This window comes from Chinchilla lanigera, unplaced genomic scaffold, assembly GCF_000276665.1.
Source record: "Chinchilla lanigera isolate Chin_1 unplaced genomic scaffold, ChiLan1.0 scaffold00003, whole genome shotgun sequence".
Classification (NCBI taxonomy): Eukaryota; Metazoa; Chordata; class Mammalia; order Rodentia; family Chinchillidae; genus Chinchilla; species Chinchilla lanigera.
Window position 1 is genome coordinate 44792278 of NW_004955404.1, and position 23152 is coordinate 44815429.

The 23152-nt window shown below is 35.1% G+C and overlaps 1 protein-coding gene across 1 annotated transcript in view; it reads left to right on the forward strand.

Annotated features, from left to right (window-relative positions):
• Nucleotides 1-23152, forward strand: part of Diaph3 (diaphanous-related formin 3) — a 453636-nt gene that overhangs the window by 138970 nt on the left and 291514 nt on the right. Inside the window, 7 exon segments of the mRNA XM_005374208.2 lie at nucleotides 858-994; nucleotides 3076-3181; nucleotides 13062-13172; nucleotides 13456-13574; nucleotides 14442-14558; nucleotides 18233-18351; nucleotides 20508-20572. Coding sequence (XP_005374265.1) covers nucleotides 858-994; nucleotides 3076-3181; nucleotides 13062-13172; nucleotides 13456-13574; nucleotides 14442-14558; nucleotides 18233-18351; nucleotides 20508-20572 — 774 coding nt within the window.

A 23152-nucleotide genomic window follows, 5' to 3' on the forward strand; every position in this document is an offset into this window, starting at 1 on the left:
GGGCTGGGCTCTTCAATCTCCACCATGCAGACACCCTCTGCATGCTTTCTCATCTAACTCTATAGCTGACCATTATAAGCCAAACTTATAATTTCTTGTACATTTGTTTATCTTATATTTTATCTGTTCCTCCAGTAAACCCTGACTGATACAAACACAAATACCATTCTTATTACAATACATACACTCTATGGTATTTTCTGCCTGGTATCTTTCCAAATATTCCTTTACCTTTGCCCACTCATGAGCTGAGTGCTAATATCTAGGCTTGTACCGTGTAACATCGTGGCGAGATATGGCTTTGAAATGTGTTGAGTCTGAATTGAGGTGTACTACATAGCACAACCAGATTTTAACTCTTAGGAAGAAAAAATGAAATATCTCACCAATAAAATGTTTTATATTGATTTCCTATGGAAATGATACTGTTTCGCGTATATGGATTAATTTTCTTGAATTTAAGTTTTAATTATTTCCTTAAAAAATTACACGTAATTGCACGTTATATTTCTCTTTTATGGCATTGATGTCTTTATTTGTGGTTGCATAGCTCTCTTATCAGCTTCCTTTTCCAGGCAAAAGATCATGACTTCTCTGTTTTAATATCTGGCTGTTTGTTTTGTGTGTACCTGATGTAAAATCCCGTGGGTTCTCTATATGGGACTTTTGTAGAGCACTATAATTTTTGACATAAATACTTGTATGAATTTTTTAGGGTGCTACAAAGTATATTTTCAGGCTTTACTAGGTGTAAAAATGTATTACCCTCTAAATTTTTTGAACAACTGTATTTCCTCTAGAACATTATTTTGCCAGCTAACTCCTAATATTCAACTTCTGTTTCCAAAATATGATAGTATGGCTTGGAGAGAATTATGAGTGAAGAGAGGAGTCTTTCCTTACTGGCCAGAGCCATGGATCCCGCTCACCCCAGTATGATGACAGATGTGGTTAAACTCCTTTCCGCAGTGTGCATTGTAGGGGAGGAAAGCATGTAAGTGTTCCCCATTTTTTTCTGTAGGCATAGAATAATTCTAAAAGTTTGATTTATTTAATGTCATCTATTCTACTTTAGAATTCAAATACATTTTGAAATATACTTAAGCAGCTGATTTGGGTTCTTATTGGCTGAATAGAGATGCTTAATAATTATTTCTCTTAATAGATATATGTTATGGGATGAAATGTTTCTGTGAAAAAATGATTTGTTCCTATTTATTTTAAGCAGTTATTATGAATTCAAACCTAAAATAAAAGTTTTAAATGAAAATTGAAAAATACATGGATGCATCCTTTTTCTTATGTAATTTTTTCAGATGGGCTTAATTTAAACCATGGGTCTTGTATATCTCCTTATAAAAAGCAACATAATACCATTTGAAAAAGTTTGTAAGGCAGATTTAGAAATTTACATATGCAATAGTACTTTGGTGGTTGAGTGTATAAAGTTTTTGGTCATAAAGTACATACTGAAGCTGTAAAACCTTAAACACATGTGTTAGCAATGTAACTCAAAGACTATTATACATATTAAAGAGAATCATATACTTTTTCATTTTTATAAAGTGATTGTGGTTCTGATTATAAGGAAGCATTTAAAATGTCTTTTAGAGAGGATAAAGCTGAAAACTGAATAGCCAACAGAACAGTAATTTCTCTCATAGAGCTGTAGGCACAGACCTATTAAGTGGGGCATCTTGCATTCATTTGAAAATCATCCTTGGGAAGATCTTGCTGGAGCAGGTTGGGTTGAGCTAGCTTAGTTTGACCTTACCCTCATAAGGGGTCAGGCTAGCTTAGTTTGACCCTTACTTAGCCTGGCTCTTTGCCCCTAGTTTGTACCTGTAGTGTGTATCTGTAGAAAGTCTTTAGCTAAACCCAACTGGAGGCCCAGGCATAGAAGGTTGGCATCCAGTGTTGGTGTTTTTCTTTTCCCAGTAGCAGAGGCCATGTGAGTGCTGCTGTGCATGGCTCAGGGTCAGTGTGTGTCAGATACATGTGTACGTTGGTAGACATGGTATTTCTGAGCCCTCTCTTCTCCCCGCTCCATCATCCTTTTCTCCCATTACCACTCTTCCCTCTTCCCTTCTCATCTTCTCTCTCCCCTTTGACTTTTTTTTTCTACCCTTTTCTCCTTCCCTTTCCATTTCTTTTGCTCTCTCCTCTCTCCATCTTTCCCCTTTTCTTTAACTATTTCCCCCTTTTATCCCCTTCTTACTCTTCTTCCATATTGCTTTTTATTGTTTCCTAACTTCAGAATGTATATCAAAATGATGTAAGTAGTATTTATGACTGCGTGCCTTCATCTACAAACTAAGCCTTCATCATAGATCCATAACTACTCTTTAAAAGAGAAGGGAAATGTAGTTTTTATGTAATTATTATAGTTTACATTTGTTTATTAATCCTTTGGTACTCTATTTTTACTGTCACAGCATCACCAACTTGAGAGGCATTAGAGTATATTGCTTAAGAGCATTTTAGTGCTCGCTACATGGTCTGTCAAATCCTTCCTCCACCATTTAGTAGATGTGAGACTTGGAACAAGTTGCTTAACCTTTTTTTGTCTGAGTTTTCAAATCTATTATATGGATCAGTAATGGCACCAACCTCATATAATTATTATATACATTAAAATTCCTGTAGGCTGACTCTAGATACAACCATGTATTGAATTTTCAAAAAAATTTAGGATTTTAAATGTTTGTGCCATAAAGAACTTATTAATGTTTGAGGAGATATGCTTACCTTGATTTTAATATTATATAATGTGTACATGTATTGGAACATCACATGGCATCCTATAAATATGTACAATTTTGCTTCAATTAAAAATTTAAAAAATTTGTCAAATGGTTCAGATAGTGCCTGGTAAGTGTGATGTATGCTTGTTTAACATCTTCATCCAGTATTGTCAGGAATAAATGAATGAAAACATAACAGTGCTTGGTATCTGGCGTGTATTCTGTAAGATTCTTCTAAAGTGTTATTGCCATAGTGACTCCTTTAGCAGGGTGAAAAAAATTGCATTATGGCTAGTTGCAATGTAACTAATAGACTCAAATTTTCTAATAGCCTTGAAGAAGTATTAGAAGCTTTAACATCAGCTGGAGAAGAAAGAAAAATTGATAGATTTTCGTCTATTGTAGAAGGACTCCGGCACAGTTCAATTCAACTCCAAGTAGGTTCTATGTGAATAACATCTATTCTGAATTGATACACATATTATTTTGTAACTGCTCAGTGATTGGCTTATATGTAAACATCATGTTGTGAAACTGCATGCCATTTTATTATTTTATCACATTTTAATGAACGTATAAAATTCCAACTTGTACTACATCATAGTTTTTCTTATGAATGAGTATTGACAAACATCTGGGATTACTTGCTTAGGTCTCTTTTCCAGCAATAAAATAACTAGGTTTCCTATTAAACCTATATTATTATGAATTACTTATTAAGTAAGTCTGGTAATTACAACTTTAAAGCAGTTTTGCCCATTATGTAAATTATGACTTTTCATTGTTTTATTTTTCATAAAAGAAACACCGAGTTTCTGTTAGTAATAGTGAAACTCAAAGGTTATAGATTTTCTAAAATATATTTTTCCCCAAAAAGTCACAGTTAGACTTAGCCATTTTGCCTTCCACCCTGCACAATTAATATTCATTTAGTTTCTGCTTTAGAAAAGTAGACATGCAGTTTTACTGGTGTGATTATCGTTTGATCAAAACCGAGCAGCTTTGAAAAAACAGTTGGTCCCGACTCTTTCAGTCTTTGAAAATTCATGTGGCCCGGTTGTGACCTGGCCTCTGGGAGTTTTAAAAAAGGATCCTCTGGTGATTCTAATGAGCAGTAAAGTCTGGAAACCAGTGTATTCATAGAAGTGAAGTAAATCTGTTTTATATGTAAAGTTTTTATGTGTAAAAGTTACAGTTTTAAATTTAAAAAATCTCAATATACCTTGTCAGTTTACTGTTTCTAGCTGTGATGGGACAAGCTAAGTATTAAAATGTTAAGTGAAAATAAAAAATTAAAATATATGACAGTGAGGAAAACTGAGGTGTGTGAGCAGCTGTGAAACAGATGAACTTGAGGCGCATCAGATGCTGGCGTCATACACTATTTAACAAAGGCTCGTGGTCTCCAAAGAGTAGGATGAGGCCAGCCTGAAATACTGACCTGAGCCATCTCTCAGATCCCAAATTCTATCAGTGAAATGAATCCCACAACCCAATAAACAAGGTCAGCCTTAGAACACCAGGCAACTTTCTCCTTAAATTTTCAGTTGACTGTTCCACTTGACTGAATGTATTAATTCATATGCAGAGTGGTACATAAGTGATTGCATACACTTCCCTATGTCCAGCAGAGAGGGTGTCTAGGGTAATTCTTTCATCCGTAACAACTCTGGCTAGTGAGTTGAAGCTGACCTGAATGCTGTCCAGGGCTGATGAGGTATCACTGATCACTTCAGTTAAGATCAGGACACATTTCCTACCACCTTTTCCAGTTGTGTGACTCCCAGTGTAGGGATAAGTGCCTGTATGATAGACATAGTATGTCAGTGTGCCTTCCCAGAAGCTCCCTAGAGTAACCAAAGGTGGCCTGTGTTTGAAGTGATCACCGTAGTTGCCAGAGAGCCGCCTGATGTGCTGGTACTGTCTCCCTAAACACTTGAACATCTGACTGTCTGCAAGGCACAAGTCACAGTATTTTTGGAGAAGAATAATAATACCTGTTTTTCACATAAGATGTAAAAAGCCTGAAGGTGCTCATGGTACCCTTGAAAGGAAAGTATTGTTTATCCTTTTTGGGATCCCCAAGTTGGTGCCTTTGTTACTTTAGGGCTATACTAGGAAATGAAGCTTTCAGCATGGCCTTCTAACTGGCTGGTAAACTTCATGATTCTTAGCTCAGAAAAGAATGGAGTCTAATCTTTCATTTTGGAAAGCAGTCTGAGGACAGTCCAATCCATTCTTTTTGTCTGTGTCACTCACCCCCTTCAGAGAAAGACCGACCTACAATTATAGGAGTTGGGATGACACAGATATCCATAGACAGGGAAAGGTTTCCTGCGTGGGTAGTGCAGGAACTGGGACTGTCTTCTCCTCTGACAAACTTCTTAGTGAAGTTCAGGTAATGGCAAGCAAAGGGCAAGTTTCTGGGTTTCCTCACTTAAAATATATTTAATTCCCTTTATTTTTCTACCTTTAAGTTTCTAAAAATTTGATTTAGTGTACTTTTTACATAGTGATGATTTACTGGCTGTGTGTTGTGCTTCTGTGAACCTCTTCTATTTTGTAGTGAACATTCAGATATTACAATTTCTTTATGCTCATCGAGACTCGTAGTTATGTTCTCTGTAGTATTTTTGTGGTAAAATGTACATAACATACAATTTAGCATATCGCCCATTTTTCAGTGTATAATTCATTGGCATTAAGTACGTGCAAAGTTTTCTACAACTTTCTTATATTTTATAAGACTTCTGAAGCTGTAATGATAGCATTGATACAATCATGGGCAAAGGTGTGGTTGGTGATCAATGTTTTTCTAAGACCTCTAAGGTAGATTTTTTTTGCTTCAGAGTACATTTTCCAAAGAAGTAAAACCAGCAACATAATCCAAGCCTTTGGTATCTCTGGCATTTTTACTAAAGGAAAACTGCTCCAAACTTTCTTAGCTCTCTGCTGTGCACATGATCTTAGCACACATGATCACAGCATATGAAAGTGCAGAGGTGGTCATACATAAAGAACAATGAAGAATTTCTGTTACACACTTGAAACATTTTTTGTTTGTTTTTCTTCCTGTACCAGGAATTGAACTCACAACCTCGCGCTTGCCAGGCAGGCACTGTGCCACTGAGCTAAATCCCCAGTCCCTTAAAATATTTTTGAAATGCATTTAAATGTCAATTTTAAGATTTAGGAATCAGAACTTTGAAAATGATGCTGTTGTTGAAGCTTGCTTTATGGATTGAGGCTGTGTTAGCCTGCGTTCCCTGAAGAGCAGGAAGTCTGCAGTGCAAGGGCTTAGGGGAAGTGCCTGAGAGAAGGCCCTGGAGAACTGTTAGAGTCAATGCAGATCTGACCCCAGGTGAAAAGAAAGGGAGGGAAGGCAGGCACGGAAAGTGTCTCAGACTGCCCTGCGTTGTGGGAGAGCATGGCAAGGCCACTGGGAAATCGCTGACTCAAAATCCTGTGTCTTTTGTATCAGGAGCAAGTCTGTTTCAGTGGACTTGCTGCAGTTCAATACGCAGAAGGCAGCAATTGGAGCTATGGTGAAAGTTTGAGAGTTCTGTTCTTGTGGCTGCTGCCAAAAAATTAAATCTTTTCTTAACTTAAAAAAAAAAAAAACAACCTAAACAAAACACTCCAAAACTGTTTAGTCTCTGGATTTCTTTCAATTCAATTGTAGAACAGGTGTTAAAAAGTTTGGGTAGGTCTTATTTTTCCATGTCTCAAAGTTGGAGAAGTGATCAGGATTTTTAAATTTTGGGAACTTCATTATATAATTTCTTTCATTAAAATATTAAAGACAGAAGAATCTTTTTTTGACTTGTAATCATTATATGTTGAAATGTACTATTGGGCAACCACTGATAATAAAACACTGAGACCCAACCTGAAACAAAGTAGAGCTCAAATGCCTTTCCAGAGACCATCAAGTTTCTTTGGCTTGATTTTGTTCCCCTACCAAGTCAGTGTATAAAACTCCCCTGTTTGATTCCACCTAAGATCATGTAAAAGTTTTCATATAATTAATAGTGGTGTCTTGATTTACTGTTTCTTTCTAAGTATCTCCTCTACTCTGCTACTCTAAATCACTGTTAACTAGCTTTTTTTCAATTTCAGATACATTATTTTCACATGTAATGAAGGACAAAATGAAGGATAGAGTATTAGTAGAGGGTTTATTTTTAGCACTGTTGTTGAGATATCCCAGAAAGATGCAGAGACGAGTTTAATTCCTTTTTGTTTTGATTAGTATTCTTACCGTGGCTTGCATTAGTAAGATTATTTAACTATGAATCAACTAAAGGATCAAACATTGAAATGGATCAGTAAATAATATGCCATTACGCTAACATTCATTCAAAAGCAATAAAATAATATTCTGATTTAAATGCATACTTTCATATAGTGTGCATCTAAGGATATAGTAGTTGTTTATATTATCTAAAATTTACTGCCAGTTTTGTCAGTCTACATAATACTTATCTTTGTTAATGCTGTGATAGAACAGTAGATAGATAAACTTAACTAATGTCTCAAAGGCAACTGCTAAGTCTTCTAATTAGCCAGTTACTTATTCAGTAATTGTGCCCTGGGTTATACTAGCTGTAGGAACTACAAAGACGAATGAAAAACACTCCTGCCTTGAAGAAGCTTATACTCAAGAGTTTAAAGTTACTGCATGTTTGATGTGAAAATTACAACACTAGCAGCTTCAACAAAATACATAGGAAGGTGTAGAAGAAATGAATGATGTCTCAGGAAGTATCTGAGTAAATGTTTTAGAAAAATGCGAGGTTGCTCTTCAGTGTTCCTGTTCATGTGACTTACAGTCACTTGAGTATTGCAGTTCATTTTTCTGAGTCTCTAAGTGGGGCATTTGCACGTTTCAGGCTCTGACTGATCTCTTACCATATCTATCATTTATGGAACATTGAATTGGGAATATACATAAAATTACAGAACTTTACATCTGCTGACATACTTTACTATTTCTGTGTTTGTCTACATTATGTAGTCTGTTTTTATTATGAATTATGAATTAATGCATTTCTATAGAATTCTTAAATCTTTAGAGTTTATTTACACTGGAGGCAAAATATTTCTTTCTAAGCATCATTTACTCATCTTAACTTGATAATGTGAAATTTGACTGCGCAAAGAGAGACAGATGATTTCTGCTATGAGGCAAGGAAGATGAATAGCAGTCTAAACTGTGTCTTCCAGGCCCAGATAGTAATTACTTACAGAGTCTGATAGCGTTTTTGTTTAGGTATTTCATTGGTACTTGTTTTCAGTCTGGATTTCGCTTCTGCAGCTTATATGTTCTCCAATGCAGTGCAGGCGTCATTTTCCTTATAGAAATGTCTCCCCTGTGTCCAGGATCAACATGATGGCCCACAAAGTGAGCTTTTGCTGTTTTTTTGGAGGGGGTGTTTCCTCCGGTACCGGGAACCGAACTCACGACCTTGCGCTTGCCAGGCAGGCGCTTTTGCCGCTGAGCTAAATCCCCAGCCCCATGCTGTTTGTTTAGACTGCCTTCTTAATTCCTTCAGCACAGACACAGAGAAAGCAACTCCTCTGGCAGCATTTGCAAATATGGGAACAGGCCTTATGGAGAGATTCAGGCATCATCATGTTCAGAGTCCTTTGACTTTTGTGTTTAAGTTTGTCCAGAATGGTCAGACGTGAAAGGTTAAAATGGCTAAAATCCCCCCCCCACACACATATTTGTGTTGAACAGTATATTTGAAAGCAGTAAATTGGGTACTAGAGAAAATTTAGGTGAATTAAATTCATATATGAGGAAATTTGCTCACTTATTTTCAAGGTCAGAAAGCTGCTTTGCTGGTTAAGTGATGTAGATTGTGGCATGTTCCTCTGACTTGCTGTTAACCTCTTTCTACTTCTAATGATCTTTCTTTGATCATGTACCTTGTACTTCAGGTTGTCTTTGACTGGCTTTGTCCCATATATTGACTATCCTGGAGCTTTTTGTTGGTAGTTTCTCTACTTTATTGTCACTTGTTAGTCTTTACCTTCTAGTTTACGACATTGCTGACATTTGTCCCACTATTTGTAATTACCTTTTTGGCTGTTCACTTTCCTGGTTTTAGGGTCTTTGACCTTTGCTGATCTCAGTTCTTATACTGCATCCTCATTCTGCTGCTGCCCTTGAGGAAATCCTCCACTATACTAACTCCTAGCCTGGACGCACCCTGCCACACTCCTCTGGGTAGAAGTTACAGTGTTAAAGCTGTCTTTGCTCATGTAACAACTCTGACAAATGGGATGAGAGTAACCATGGGCATTGGTAATAAGTGTTTGCTTTCCAAAACATTAGGATTGGGTTTATGGTTGCGAACACCTAGAGGTAAATGTTTTTACATAGACTTGTTTAGACAAAAGGTCAAGGAGCAGTATTTCTGTTGTATAAATATTTGGGTCAAAGAGGAGACTCTTTTGGAGCCAAATTGAATTGCTTTCTTTTATTGGCTGGATGCACATGTAAGAAGGCAAGTGTTTGGCCCTTGAACAGTCTGCCCCTCTGCAGGAACTGTTCTCGTTAAGTTGCCAGAGTGTCCTTGACAAACGCAGTGGTAACTGATGGGTCTTTAATTTACTTGACTGCTTTTGACACAGTTGATCACTCTATATATTGAGAGTTTTTGTCATGCTTCTAGGACACCACAGTCTTTGATTTTTTTTTTTTTCCTTTTCTTGTATCACACTAATTGCTTTTTACTTTTGTTTCTCCAATAAATATATAAATTGAAACCTATAATTGAAATACTCCAACCATGCATACTGTCTTTTCTTGATACTTTCCCCTAAGTGACTCCAGTAGAGAGCTTGGCTTTCACATGCCGACGCTGTGGAAGTCTCTAATTTGGACTAGGTTCTCCTGCTCTTCTGTTTGTTTGATTTGGATCACAGTAGGTATTTCTGACTTCAGATCTCCATTCTGAGTGCTCATCTTTCTTCTCCAGCCCTTTTTTTTTCCTGTGGTCTTTTCCATCTCAGTACATGGCAGTTTGGTCTCTTGAATTGTCCAGCCCCTAAACCTTTGAGCCAGTCTTTCCTTCTCTCCTTTCTCTCACAGGAATGTCTTTCTTTCATAAGTGTATTTCTAGCACAAAGGGTAATGTCTGATAGGGTGTAGATACTGACAAATAAACTGGAAAGAATGATTTGTGTAATTTAATAACTGGATGAACTATAGTCTGATTCACAAAGATAGAAGCTTTAGTTAACGTAGGATTCTCCAAGGAGAGCAGAATTCCTTGCTTTCTCACTCTTACGTGCTCCTGAAAGGAGGTAGCTTTTCTCTTGTTGGTGAAATAATTTCTGTACATAATTCAAATTCATAAGCAGCATATCCTACATTTTGAACATCAAGAAGAGTAGGGTAATTCTTTCTTTATGAAGGTCTTATTCTCATTTCCGATTTCTTGAATTTGTATTAAAATCCCCAGTTGACACCAAGTAGATAATAACAATTTTTTGAAAAATGAATGACTCTTAATTTTTGTCTGTCTCAGTATTTTAAAAGCAAGATTTTTCTCATTCTCCTATACACCTTTTTATTGTTCTTGCATTTTTGCATCTCTTGATAATAGTACCATTTCCAGTGTTGAATAACAAATACGAGGGGCTCTAGTTACCTCCTTCACCTTAACCCTTTGTCTGCATTTTATCATATTCAGCATATTTACTTTTGTAATAGCTCCTTTTGTTTTAAATAATCTTTATTAGTATGTGTTTGCAGTAGCTTCTTAATGTGAACCTGTTGTCTCTGGTATTGTCCTTCCTGTGCATAAAATTTGTTGTGATTTTCACTCTTTCCACTTGAATCTGAGCTTTGTGGTTTGGCACACCAGGCTAGACCTCATCTGGCCTGTCTGTTGTCTGACTTCATCTCTCCTGACTCCTTACCTACTGTCCTCCCCACCAGTTATTCATGAAAATTCATATTAATTGTAATCATATGAAATGGCCTATGTCTTTGAACATGTTAATTTTTCTGCTTGAAACATTTTTGTCCACTTCTTCATCAGGTATCTTCCTGTTAATCCTTCACTTAGTGCTTTTACTAAGCAGTCTTTGTCCTTAGTTAGTGTCCCTGATTCCCACTATATGTCAGACGTATCTCTTCTAATACGTAGTGTATTTTATCATTTTACCTGTTTATCTTCATTTGGGCAGATAGTCTCTCCTGTTTATCTTTGCAATTCCTGAGCATTTTTTAGTGTCTCTAAAATTAACTAATATGCCGTGGCTTCTGGGTTGGCCGCTATTGCTAGTATGCTGTATTGGTATGAAACTACGCAATGCCACAGCCCTATGTATCTCAATATATGTGATATCACAGGTCTGTTTATTGGAAGGAACTCTATCTTCACTATAGGACTTTTTACTTGTAAGGAAGATCAGTATGTTTTGGTTCATATTTATGTATATTCACAGATACATGTTTGCATGATATAAGTCAATCAGAGAGTGGTTGTAAAGCATGATAATGGCAAGTTACCATTAGAATGGGGAAAAGATTTTATAAATTTAACTTAAAATTCATTGTTTTAGTTTCATGTCTTACTTTTCCTTTTATGGAGAACTACCTTTCCAAATTTTTCCTGGAAATAACTTGGATTATCTCTTCTTTATCTTGTTCTTACTTTTATGCTATAATTGGCTATATTATTTGCATCCCAGTTAGGTGACATTTTACATTAATTTTGTTTGTTCTTGTTTTTTGAGATAAGGTCTTGCTATGTAGCCCAGGCTGGGCTTGCATTAGTGGTGATCCTCTTGCCTCAGCCTCCCAAGTTCTGGGATTACGCACATGTACCACCATGCCTGGTTTATACTAAATTTTATATTGCTTAACTTTGCTGCTTTTTCTGAGTTGTCTAATTTTCAGTTTTCTAGAACCCGGTTGACCGATAACTGATTTCCTTTCTTTGAATGTAGAGAAATACACAAACACACATACACAAATATGAGTATGTATTCACACACTTCAACTCTTTTAAAATTACATGGTATTGCTGAAAAATGTTTGTTGCTACTGAGTAATGGCTGGGAAGGGTGTCAAAGGAAAATATTTCAGACTCCACCTTTTGACACCAACTGGTTACAGCTGAGTGAATATGTACTTGAAAGGTAGACGGCTGTAAGTTTTTGCTTTGTTTTAAAATTATATTTCCCTTTTCTCCCTCTGTCTCTGGCACATTTCTCGCTCCTACTTTAAGCAATCTTAAGTTTTGACAGTTGAGGCATGGTGCTCAGGTTTTAGTGCTTAGATATCGAATATAACAATTACTGTATATTTCAGCCAGCAGGAACTGAGACCCCTGTTGCTGTCTTAATCCAAAAACAGCATTTTAAATTCATATAAACCTTGCCTTAAGGGATGGAGAAAAGACAATTTAGGGAACAGCATGAGGTTAAACATATTGATCAGTAGTCTAGTAGTTCTTGCTAGACTTTGGGTAAAATATAGACATAGAAAAATTGTGTTATCAATAACAGCAAAGCCTTTTGCTTTTGTAGAATCTCTTTTGCTTCTATTATATGTTTTTTGATGGTGAAAGTTCAGCCAGGGAATAAAAGAAAATCGGAAAATTGAAAGTTGAAGTGCTTAAACCTGAACTGAAGAACTTTTTTTAAAGTTCATTTGTTATATATTATTTAGTAAGCCAAATACTATATTTTCTGTTAGTAAAATAGCATATAATAATTTTGAATTTTGGCCAAAGTGTTAGAAACTTTGCCTGGCAAATTAACTTCCTTAACTTAATTATGTAGTACTCATTATATAGTTTTTGGTTATAGCTATACCATTAACCAGATTCAGTACCCTGTTATCTTGAGGTCTTTGGGAGTTTTATTTTCTTTTTATGAATGGAAGATTATTTTATTATCTTATATTAGATGTTATTCATCTAATAATAGTTTTTTTTAGTTTTCAGCTACGATATGTTCAATTTCTCTTGTATGTGTGTGGAATGGAAGACCTTAACTTTGGGTTTCAAGTGAACTTTGTAGAAAGATATCAATGGGTAATCTTGCTCCATCTGCCCTTCTTCTCATTAATATCAAAATAAATGAGAAATAAAAATTCCACTGAAACTGTATTTCTTCTATAATACATAATTGACTACAGTGTTTTACTTATAAGTTATCATTTTAATAGATTCTCCTGTGAGAGAAGGTATTTAATTATACTTGGAATAAAACCTTTACTTTTTTTCCATTTTGTGACTTTTCTTTAATGTTGGGAAGCAGGTCTGTGTCTGACTGTGTCATCTTTTGTAGGTAGCTTGTATGCAGCTCATAAATGCCCTCGTTACATCTCCTGATGATTTGAACTTCAGGCTTCACATCAGAAATGAATTTATGCGTTGTGGATTGAAAGAGATATTGCCAGTAAGTGCCCTGCAGTCTCCGTATTAATATTTAAATTAGAAGAGTACTTGATGGGGGAAATTTAGATAAATTACTCTCAAGAATAATGTATATGTGGGAAAAGGCTTGAGTATAAAAATCTAGTTTTGAAATGTAGATAAGATTTTAGTATTATTTAACACGTTAAGCCTTTGAATGCTATAAATCCTGTTGAATGGTTGGTTTATTGTTTATATGTATGCATTAATTTTTTGCATAATTAAAAACAAAATCATTCATCATAATTTCTCTTGAATATCTCCAGAATTTAAAGCATATTAAAAATGAGAGCCTGGATATCCAACTGAAGGTCTTTGATGAGCATAAAGAAGAAGACGTGACTGAGTTCTCCCAGCGCTTCGAAGATATTAGAGCAGAATTTGAATATCCTTTTTTCTTAGGTCTAGAAATACAAAAAGTTACTGCCCGGTCCAAAACAATCAACTCCCTCTAAATATTTAACCAATTTCTCTTAATGTGAAATTATATCTTTATGTATTGGGAAAAATGGCGTGGCTTTGTGAATGCTTATATGTAAATAGATTTTACTAATAAACAGTGGCTGCTGTTCTATCAGCTTTTTTTTTTTTTTTTTTTTTTTTAAGACAGGGTCTCGCTATGCAGTTCAGGCTGGCCTTGGCTGGTCTCGAACTTGCGATGATGCTCCTGCCTCAGCCTCCCCAGTGCTGGGGTTATAGGCAAGCACCACCATGCCAGGCTGTATCAGCTTCTTATGTGTGTATTCAACTGGTTCTTTTTATGTTTGGCACCTCGCCTCCTATCCACTACTTTCCAGCATTAGGAATCTGGTAGCCTCAGCCCAGTGGCTGCCCTTACCCTGCTCATGTGTTCTTGCTCCTGTAGGCCGTGTGTTAATTCTTTCGGCCTGCAGATGTCTGTACTGTTCACTGGGCCTCTTCTCTCAAGGAGGCCTTCTCCATGAGACATGATACTCTCAACATTTCCATGGTCAGAGCACAACTGGAGCTCAGTCTGTTGTTCACCTTGAGCCGGCTCCTGCGCTTTGCCCCAGCAGCATATTCACTTCGGTGAGACAGATTGGTTGGAGCTGTTTATACAGGACAAGACAGAAAGAGTCAGATCAGGTTGTCATTTTCATTGCTTTTCCTGCTGTAGGGTAAGATACACAACAGGTTTTCAGAGCCTTACAGAGCAGATTCGGTTTTGTATTCTATTACTATAATTGCTGTTGGAGTATTAAAAAATCTGTATGTTCTTTAATCAACTTACTGAAGCATCTGATGTTTATAACATGGTGTGGAACACAGTTAAAGAGACAAGAGCAGAAGGATATTTCATTTCTATTCTTCAGCATCTTTTGCTTATTCGAAATGATTATTTTATAAGGTAAGAAGAACTTATATCTGATGTTTTCTTTCACTAATGAAGTATCTATTAATTGTGAAATTCACTTGCTATTTGGACAAGCAAATAATTTTTATTTCTATCATAATATTGATTTACAGAGTGTATGGTTTCCTTTGGGCATACATTTAGTAGATATAGGATGGTAAAATAATCATACTGGTATTTTTTACACTTCAGTGGATTCTTGGTTACAGCTTTTTATCTGAATAAAAAATGCAAACTAGCAACAAATTACTAGTTTGTTTTATAATGCGTAAAACCTTCTGGTTATTCCTTAGGCAGTAAGAATGATGCTGTTTCTTCTTATGAGTTACATGAAGCCTACCAGTTTTTGTTTTTTTTTTTTTTTTTTTTTTTTACTCTTTAAGCAGTTAGAATGTACCCTACCGATATAGGCACATTTGATGTTTATAACGAGTTAGAAAATATACACAGCTTTCTCAGTTTGATTCTATCCTCGCCAGTTGAGCTTAACAAATTGCTTATCGTTTTTGTATTTCATCTACATAATAACACACTTAAGTGTATATATGAGCACCTCACTTCTGTGTTGCTCTGAAGATTAAATGTGGTAACTGGAGGAAAAATATGAGCCAAGTGCCTAGCATATGCTGTGTGCTCCGTGAAAGTTCTCTATGTCGTCTTCTCACATCTATTACGGTTTTTCGAGAGAAACGAAGATCCTTGAATACAAAGTCATTTTGGCAGAGGCATAAATTGAATTTTGGTGAAATTTTGTTCTCAAATTATGGGTAACCTGTCTTTCCCTAACTTTATTCCAAGTGGGAGGATTTGTTAGAAAAGCCTCATTCAGGCTGTATTCTCTGGGTGAAGCCAGAGGGTGGAGCGCAAGTGTTTTCATGGACCTGTAACTTGAGACTGAGTTGGAATATTGAAAATGAGTATAGTGCACAGGTTTGAGTTCCCATGCATTGAAGGCAGTTGTTAGTGTCTAGAGGTTTGAATGTGGCAGAACTACAAGGCCTATGTCTTTTGTATGACTTCTGATCCTACTGCCTGAACTCCAGGAGGGACTGATGTGTCTGTCTTCAGAACAGATAAAATTGTGAACTGCTGTAGGACATTCTCTGGTGATCCTATCATTTTTAGTAGAATACAGGAATTCAAGTCCAAGAAAATTGTTTTTCCCCCCATTTTGTTGTTTATTCTTTAAAAAAGACTATGGGTTTATTCTAAGATTGCATCATCATTGTGGTCATATACATATTTTTGTCATATATTTGTCTTTAAAATATTTTACTAATTTAGCTTTTTATTTGTATACAGTATACCTTAAATTTATTGGTATACAGTTCTAGGGATGTTGTTCTCTTGGTTTTACCTTCATTCCTACTGAAGCTGAACTTAGACTATACCTTTTCTAATAATCCTTTTGAATGGCTTCTGATATGAACAAATATAACTTTTCATTTTTATAAGAACAAATATCACTTTTCATTTTTTCTAACAGATTAAAATGGCAGAGGGCTGGGGATTTAGCTCAGCGGCACAGCGCCTGCCTGGCAAGCGCAAGGTCGTGAGTTTGATTCCTGGTACCGGAAAAAAAAAAAAAAACAAAACAAAACAAAAAAAACACTAACATGGCAGAATGCAAAATGTTCTCATTTTTTAAAAATTAAGGGTTGTAAAAAATTAGACTCTTACACAGTTTCTCATCTTTGAGATAGAAGGAAATTTTACTAAAATGTAAATGTAGTCCCTATTTCTGAAGAAATGTAGTTCCTATTTCTCAGAGAAGAAAAATGAAGTGCAACAAGGTAATTAGAAGAGGAGATCAAATTCAGTTCAGTACCAAAGAATGAATGATTTAGTAGGTGTAAAATACCATGCTAGTTGAATGTATATGGAAGATATATGTCTTATATTTGTTAAAAATACCACAGATAATGTGAGTATGATTTCACAGTATCCTCCAACAAAAATGGTATTTTAGTATTGAAATAATGGCAATTTATGTTCATTCTTTAATTGAGTTATTCACATAGTTCTGTGATGAATGAACTAACTCACAGGGATTGTTCCTAGAGCTTATGTTGTAGATCACACATTTCTGGATCTGGAAGCAAATTATTCTTTGTTAATTTTGCCTGCTGAATAAAGTTTAACATAAAATTTTAGCTCAATTATGAAGGAATTCATAATTGGGCATTGTGGTGTTGAGAAACATTTTACTAACGTGATTTTTTAAAATGACAAAATGGACTGTGTTAAACAAAACTTTTAAAAATTTAACATTAGTATACAATTATGATTCATCTTCTAAATTTCCAAATGTGATAGATATGTGTGTGAAATGTATGTTCCTAGTATAAATGAAATTATAATGTCTCAAGTATTAGGTTATGACATTATTTAATGTTTTTGAGAAAACTGAGGCAAGCACAGATGATAAAAGCTTCTTGCTTTGGTTTATACACCAGAACAATTTCTTGACTATTTCTACTTTATGAAAATTAATGAGCATTAACTGTCTTTGCTAATGTATAGCTGTGGTATTTGATCACACTGCATGTTTTTTAGGTGTAAGATAAACAGCTCAAGGGCTGTAGGTCATAATTTATAGGGAGGAAAAGCTCCAGTGGCCAAGGGGCATTACATAAGTAACAGGGAGGGCTGGGAGAGGGAAAGTGTGTTATTAAAGTCATTGAGGGAAGAAACAATTCCTGGTGATTGCAGGTGGAGTACTGTGCTTTATTAAAATAGTACCAATTCCTGAATGTGAAGGTGACCTGGTTGCGACCTCTGTGACTGCATTGATTGCCAGGGTTGATTTTGCTGGTCTGGCTGGCTAAGGGTGCGTCCCCTTCCTCCCTCAGTGCTCTGTGTGTATCCCTCCCAAAGAGGATGACCGTGCCTGACAGAGGAGGACGTTTTTCTTGGTCAAAGGTATAGGATTAGCTGTGCTTCCCTGGTAGGACCTCCAAACACACTCTCAAATAGTTTCCATTCCATGGCTTTATTTTGATTTTATTTACAAAATCTTTTGTGTATGTCTTTCACATTTGTTGACATGAGTCTTTAGAGAGTGTTCTTCTGTTACAGTTACTAGAAATGTAGATGGACAATTTAGCTACAGTAACAACATGAACCCTCTTGGAGGATTTCAGTTAAACTTTGATTTTTTGACATTATTATACCAAATTTGTCCACTTTCTTTAAGAAATAATAGTTTGATGTTGCATGTAATTCATTGTCAGTTTTTGATTCTGCATTCTGAAAACAAACTATGTAGTTTTAAGAACATTGTATAGGGTTTCTTAGGAAAGAGTTTTGTTTGTATTAATAAAATGAGTTAATGGTAGCTGTGTCAGGGTGGTATAGCGGACAGTTGACAACAGTTTCTGAGGAACACTGAAGTACCTATCACTTTATCTCAATTATTTTTACTATGGACAAATTATCAAATTATAAGAAAATTGTAGTTGATTTCCTACAAGCTTTAAAAAATGAAATCCTTAGAAGGAAAGTGAGGACAATTTTATTTACTCTTGCATGTTAAGTGTGTTGCATTACTTGTTAAAACTATAAAATAGTAAATGGTGGATTTTGAAGTCAAGCTTAACAAAAATTACATTTTTTGTGTAATTACATTAATTAATTGAGTGCATGCTTATTCTTTCCTTTGGTCTTAGACAACAGTACTTCAAATTAATTGACGAATGTGTGTCTCAGATTGTGTTGCATAGAGATGGAATTGATCACGACTTTACATACCGCAAAAGACTAGATTTAGATTTAAGTCAATTTGTAGGTGAGTATTTTTATAATATTTAAATAGAGATATCTTATTTCATGAGTTAGCTCTAGGGTATTGCTTCTCAAAGTGTGGCCTATAGATTTTTTGAGGGTCCTTAAGACTCTCTCAGGGGATCCTAATAGTCAAAACTATTTTCTTATAACACTAAGGCGTTCTATGCTTTTTTACTTGTGTTACTATCTTGCACTGGTTGCCAAAAACCATGGTGGGTAAACTGTTGGCATCTTGTTATAAATCAAGGTAATAGCACTCAGTGGGGTGGGGGATATTACACTGTGTGATTCTTTGGGTCCTGTTTACAGAAATGTATTTGCAGAGGAACAGGACTCAGCGCAGTTTTTCCAGAGGACCAATGCCTGATGATACAAATTCAACTTAGGCTTAAAAAATAAGTGAAAAATGTAACAATGACCAGTGATCTTAAAGCAACGAGTTCAGCATTGATATATGTTATTGCCCCCGCGTAACTATTTCAGTTTCATCTGTCAAATTTGGGGTAACATCAAAGAAGAAATCCCATAATGCTCTCAAAAGGCTGTTGAAACACTTCCCCCCTTTCAACTATGTCTGTACAAGATGGTTTGTTCTTGTAAGCCCAGGAAGAAGAAGGAAATGAACAGAGGGAATAGGAAACTGGGTAATATCAGTGTTACAGTGACAATGAACATGCTGATTTCTGTGTAAAGAAAAACTTGAAACTTCTAAGAAGCAGGAAGGGAACACATAAATTAAGAAAAAACATACTTTAAATATGGGGCAAACTAAAATGTGGAATAATTTTGAATAGTGTTAGAAAAATTTTACTTGGACATTCGGTATTTGTTTTTGAGTAGCTATGGTGTCTTTTCATTGAACTCTTGTGAAGAAGGTGTAATCTTTGAATATTGCTTGGCTGTATAAGTGAAACATGTTTACATAGTTATAATAAATGTATTGTACTTATTAATTTTAAAAGCTCAGAACAAATATGTAGATTTAAATACAGGAGAAAATGTATTTGTATGAATAAAGAAGAGATGAGGTTGGGCAGTAGATGAGAAAGGTATTGGGAAGCACAGATAATAGATAACTTGATATCTTATAGTGGGAGTCAGGAGATACTGTCTGTGTAACAGGAATCAGAGGGTTAAATCTTTAGTTCTATGAGCCAGCCAAATTTACTAAGTACACGTAAAAAAAAATTGGGATCACGCAGAGAACAATGTCTTCATCTTTTATAATGTTACCTGTAATGTTTTAAATAAATAAATAATATGCACATATTTCAATTAAGCTATACAGAAACATAATCTAATATAGCAAAGAGGATAAATAAAAGGATGCATTTAGTGGGGCAGATATTTGGGTGTGGTGATTTGTGGACTTTCATTATAAGCTGCTCAGTAATTTTTTAACCATGTTTATGTTTTAGTTTCATTAAAAAGGATAACATATATCATAGTTTATATGAGTCACTATCCCAACATAATATTCTACCATATAAATATATAACTTACTTAATTCATTATTGATAAACTTTTATTTCAAGTGCTTTTTTTTCTAAAATAAACAATATTTTAATGAGTATTCTTGCCCAAAGGCAAAGTTCTAGAAAATAGAATTGAAAGAAAATGTGTGTTTAAATTTTTAGTATGTATTGCCTAGTTCTTCATAAGCATAATTTCCAAATTTTATTAGTATGTAAGTGAGTTGATTTCTCTATATAAACTCTTGTACTTGGCATTATAGATCATTTCATTCTTGTTAAGATTTCTCATTTAAAATTTTGTATTTTCACATTGGGGAGCAGTGAGCATGTTAGCAGTTATTTCTTTTCCCCCAATGTTGTGTTTATTAGCATGGCTTTGTATTGGCTATCAGCTCTTCTTCTTTGAGAATATCTGTGGAATTATAATAGAAACCATTGAAGTACTGTGTTAAAGTTGAACTCTCCTCTTGCCTGATAAAAGTTTAAAGTTGTAGTTGGTTTAATCTTTGGGTTTGCTGTGGTTTTTTGGGTACTCTGCTTTTTTAAAAAAATGTCTTTATTCCAACATTGTAATAGTTTTGTGTTGTTTATCAGTGGCAATATTTCTGATTCTTCTCTATAATTTTTCTTTATAAACCGTTACAGTCATGGTGAGTTCAGTTTCTTGTCATTGCAATTTTAGATGTTTGCATAGATCAAGCCAAACTAGAAGAGTCTGAAGAAAAAGCATCAGAACTTCACAAGAAAGTAAGTAACTTTGACTAAAAGTTAGCAAGACTATATTGGAAGCACAGGCATGACCAGGGCTCAGAGGCTACTTGTTATACCTTCCTACTTGTACTTTAGTTATGCACACAAACGCCCTTCTCCAAGGGGACTTGTTTGTTCACCATTGTATGGTTTAAACACTAATTTCCTCCTCTCACCTTTACTTTTTCTGTTCTTCTCATGTTTTTCTTCTATTTATTGTCCTCTGATATGCTACATAGTTTTTGTATTTATATACATATACAGTACATATGAATATATTAGCTATTTCTCCCTTTAGAATAAACTTATAGAGATTTTTGTTTGTTTTATTATGCATGCAGTAGGAACAGTTCCTGGCTCCATATAAGAAGTAGAAAGCATTATTTTTCAATGTGTGAACGATTACTTGAACAAAATGTATAAAATCCAAATTTTAATATTAAATAATTCTGAAGTCATAGTTTACAACAGTAAGGTTTAAATTATATGTAAAATTTTGGGAAAGATTAATTTGCCTTTTAATTCGATTAAAATAACTTCTTTATTTTATGTCAAGCTGTATAAAGTTGCCTTCCTAGGCCAAAATTAGCATATATTACCAGGTTCCCTTCAACCTACTAATATTTCTCACTATCCAACCATTCCCTACTTTTCTTTAAAGTAGTATTTTGACCTTTGAGCTCTAGTTTAGCATGCCTCTATGAAGTGTATTTTCTTGGTGGAAGTTTCCACATTTTTGAATAGTCATTCCAATTTGAATTACTAAGTCTGGCTTCTCATTTTGGTGGAGTAACAGTAATCACCACACTACTACTACTGCCACCACAGCCAGCCCAAGATGAATATACACAAAGTGAACTTTTCCTGCGTGTTAGGTGCCATTCCAAGGACTGTACATTTTTTATGTTGTGGTTCCTAAATGTATCTTGAAAGAATTGTCATTTTCTGTAAACTTTTAATATTAAACATAACTTGCAGATGAAAGGCACCCTTTCCTAAGTTAGGACTAATTTAGAAAAAGCATTTACATTTATCTGAGAAATTCTGAATTGCTGAGTTGACCAAACACCTAGTGAGTTGTAAAAGCCCAGGTTTTTAGGTAGAGGCAAGAGCAACAACTATGTTTTACTTATTTATTTATGTCTGTCTGTCTTTCTGAGACAGGGTTTCACTATGCAGTTCAGGCTGGCCTTGAACTCATTTTGTAGCCCAGGCTGGCCTCGAACTTCCAGAAGTCCTCCTGCCTCAGCCTCCGGAGTGCTGGGATTACTGGCATATGTCACACCATGCTCTGCAAGAGCAACAATTATGAGTATGCTAATGTTGTTACTCAGAAGTGTTTAGTGGGGGAAACAAATCAATGAATTATTTAACCTGTCAAAAGTGTTACAGTTGGCAGATGTTGATATTGTAGTATGATCTTTCTCCCAGCCAACTTTGTATCGTAAGCTCAGTAAACACTTTGAGTTCTTTTGAAAAGTAGTAGTAAACCTTCAAGTACTAGATTTGGATATATCTCGAATAGTATAAATTTGTTCTTGTTATCAATTTTACATAGGCAGTGTCTATGAATGGAGTTAAATATGACTTTCCCAGTAGATGTTTTTAAATTGTGAGCTTCAAATGCAAATAAAAGTAGGACCTTGTTCAAGGTTAGTCTTTTTTTTTTCTCTGAAATTGTATGTGTTAGGTGTACTTAGAAAATATTGCCCTCCATAAAAGGTTTCTATTGCCATCCCATTTTGTATATATCAGCAAAAACTTTGCTCTGATAGCTTTATAAGGACACATGTAAATACTTGGTTTTAGGCAGGAAGCTATCATAGTTGCTAGACACATTCTTTATTTTGATACATAAATTTGAAAAATGAAGAACAAAAATGTCAGAAAGTATATAGAGGATATTGAATTATCAGCCTTCTTATATAGAGACACTAATACATTTACCCTAGGGAATGAAATTAAACATAACCTCAACCTTAACTGTGTTTCTTGACATTTTTGCGTGTAATTTTGTAAGTATAATATTGCTGTAGCAACTCTTTTTGGAGAAGCGGGCTATCCTATTAGTTTTTATAAGGTATGCTTTTAATGGAGACTCATTTTATCCCCCAGGCTGTAGTGATTTTACTATGGATATTATGAAAATGCTAAAGCAAAATTTATGTTTTATCTGGTCCTTATGTAGGCAACAGTATACAAATTTATCTCTTTGATAAGAGATATAGTTGCTTTCAGTATGTCCAAGTTGATTTAATAAATTTTCAGGGGATATACTAATTATCAATAATTGCTTTGTTAGCCTTTTCCTCTGGTCATCTAAATAATGTTTTTTTTCTCTGAATTTTAGTCTAGGAATAGGATAGTGCATGTTACCATTGTCAATGGCTTCTTCATTCTTATCCTCATAAAGATAAATTAATTCATTTTCCTTGCAGTGTAGCCATGAACTTTGGCTTAGTTGTAAAAGAGGGAAAAAAGAAAGTGACCTCAAAGGTTTTTGATGCAGGGAGAATGGCAGAATTTAATATATGATATTGACATAGACATTTGAAATATAAAGGGCGATCTGACAGG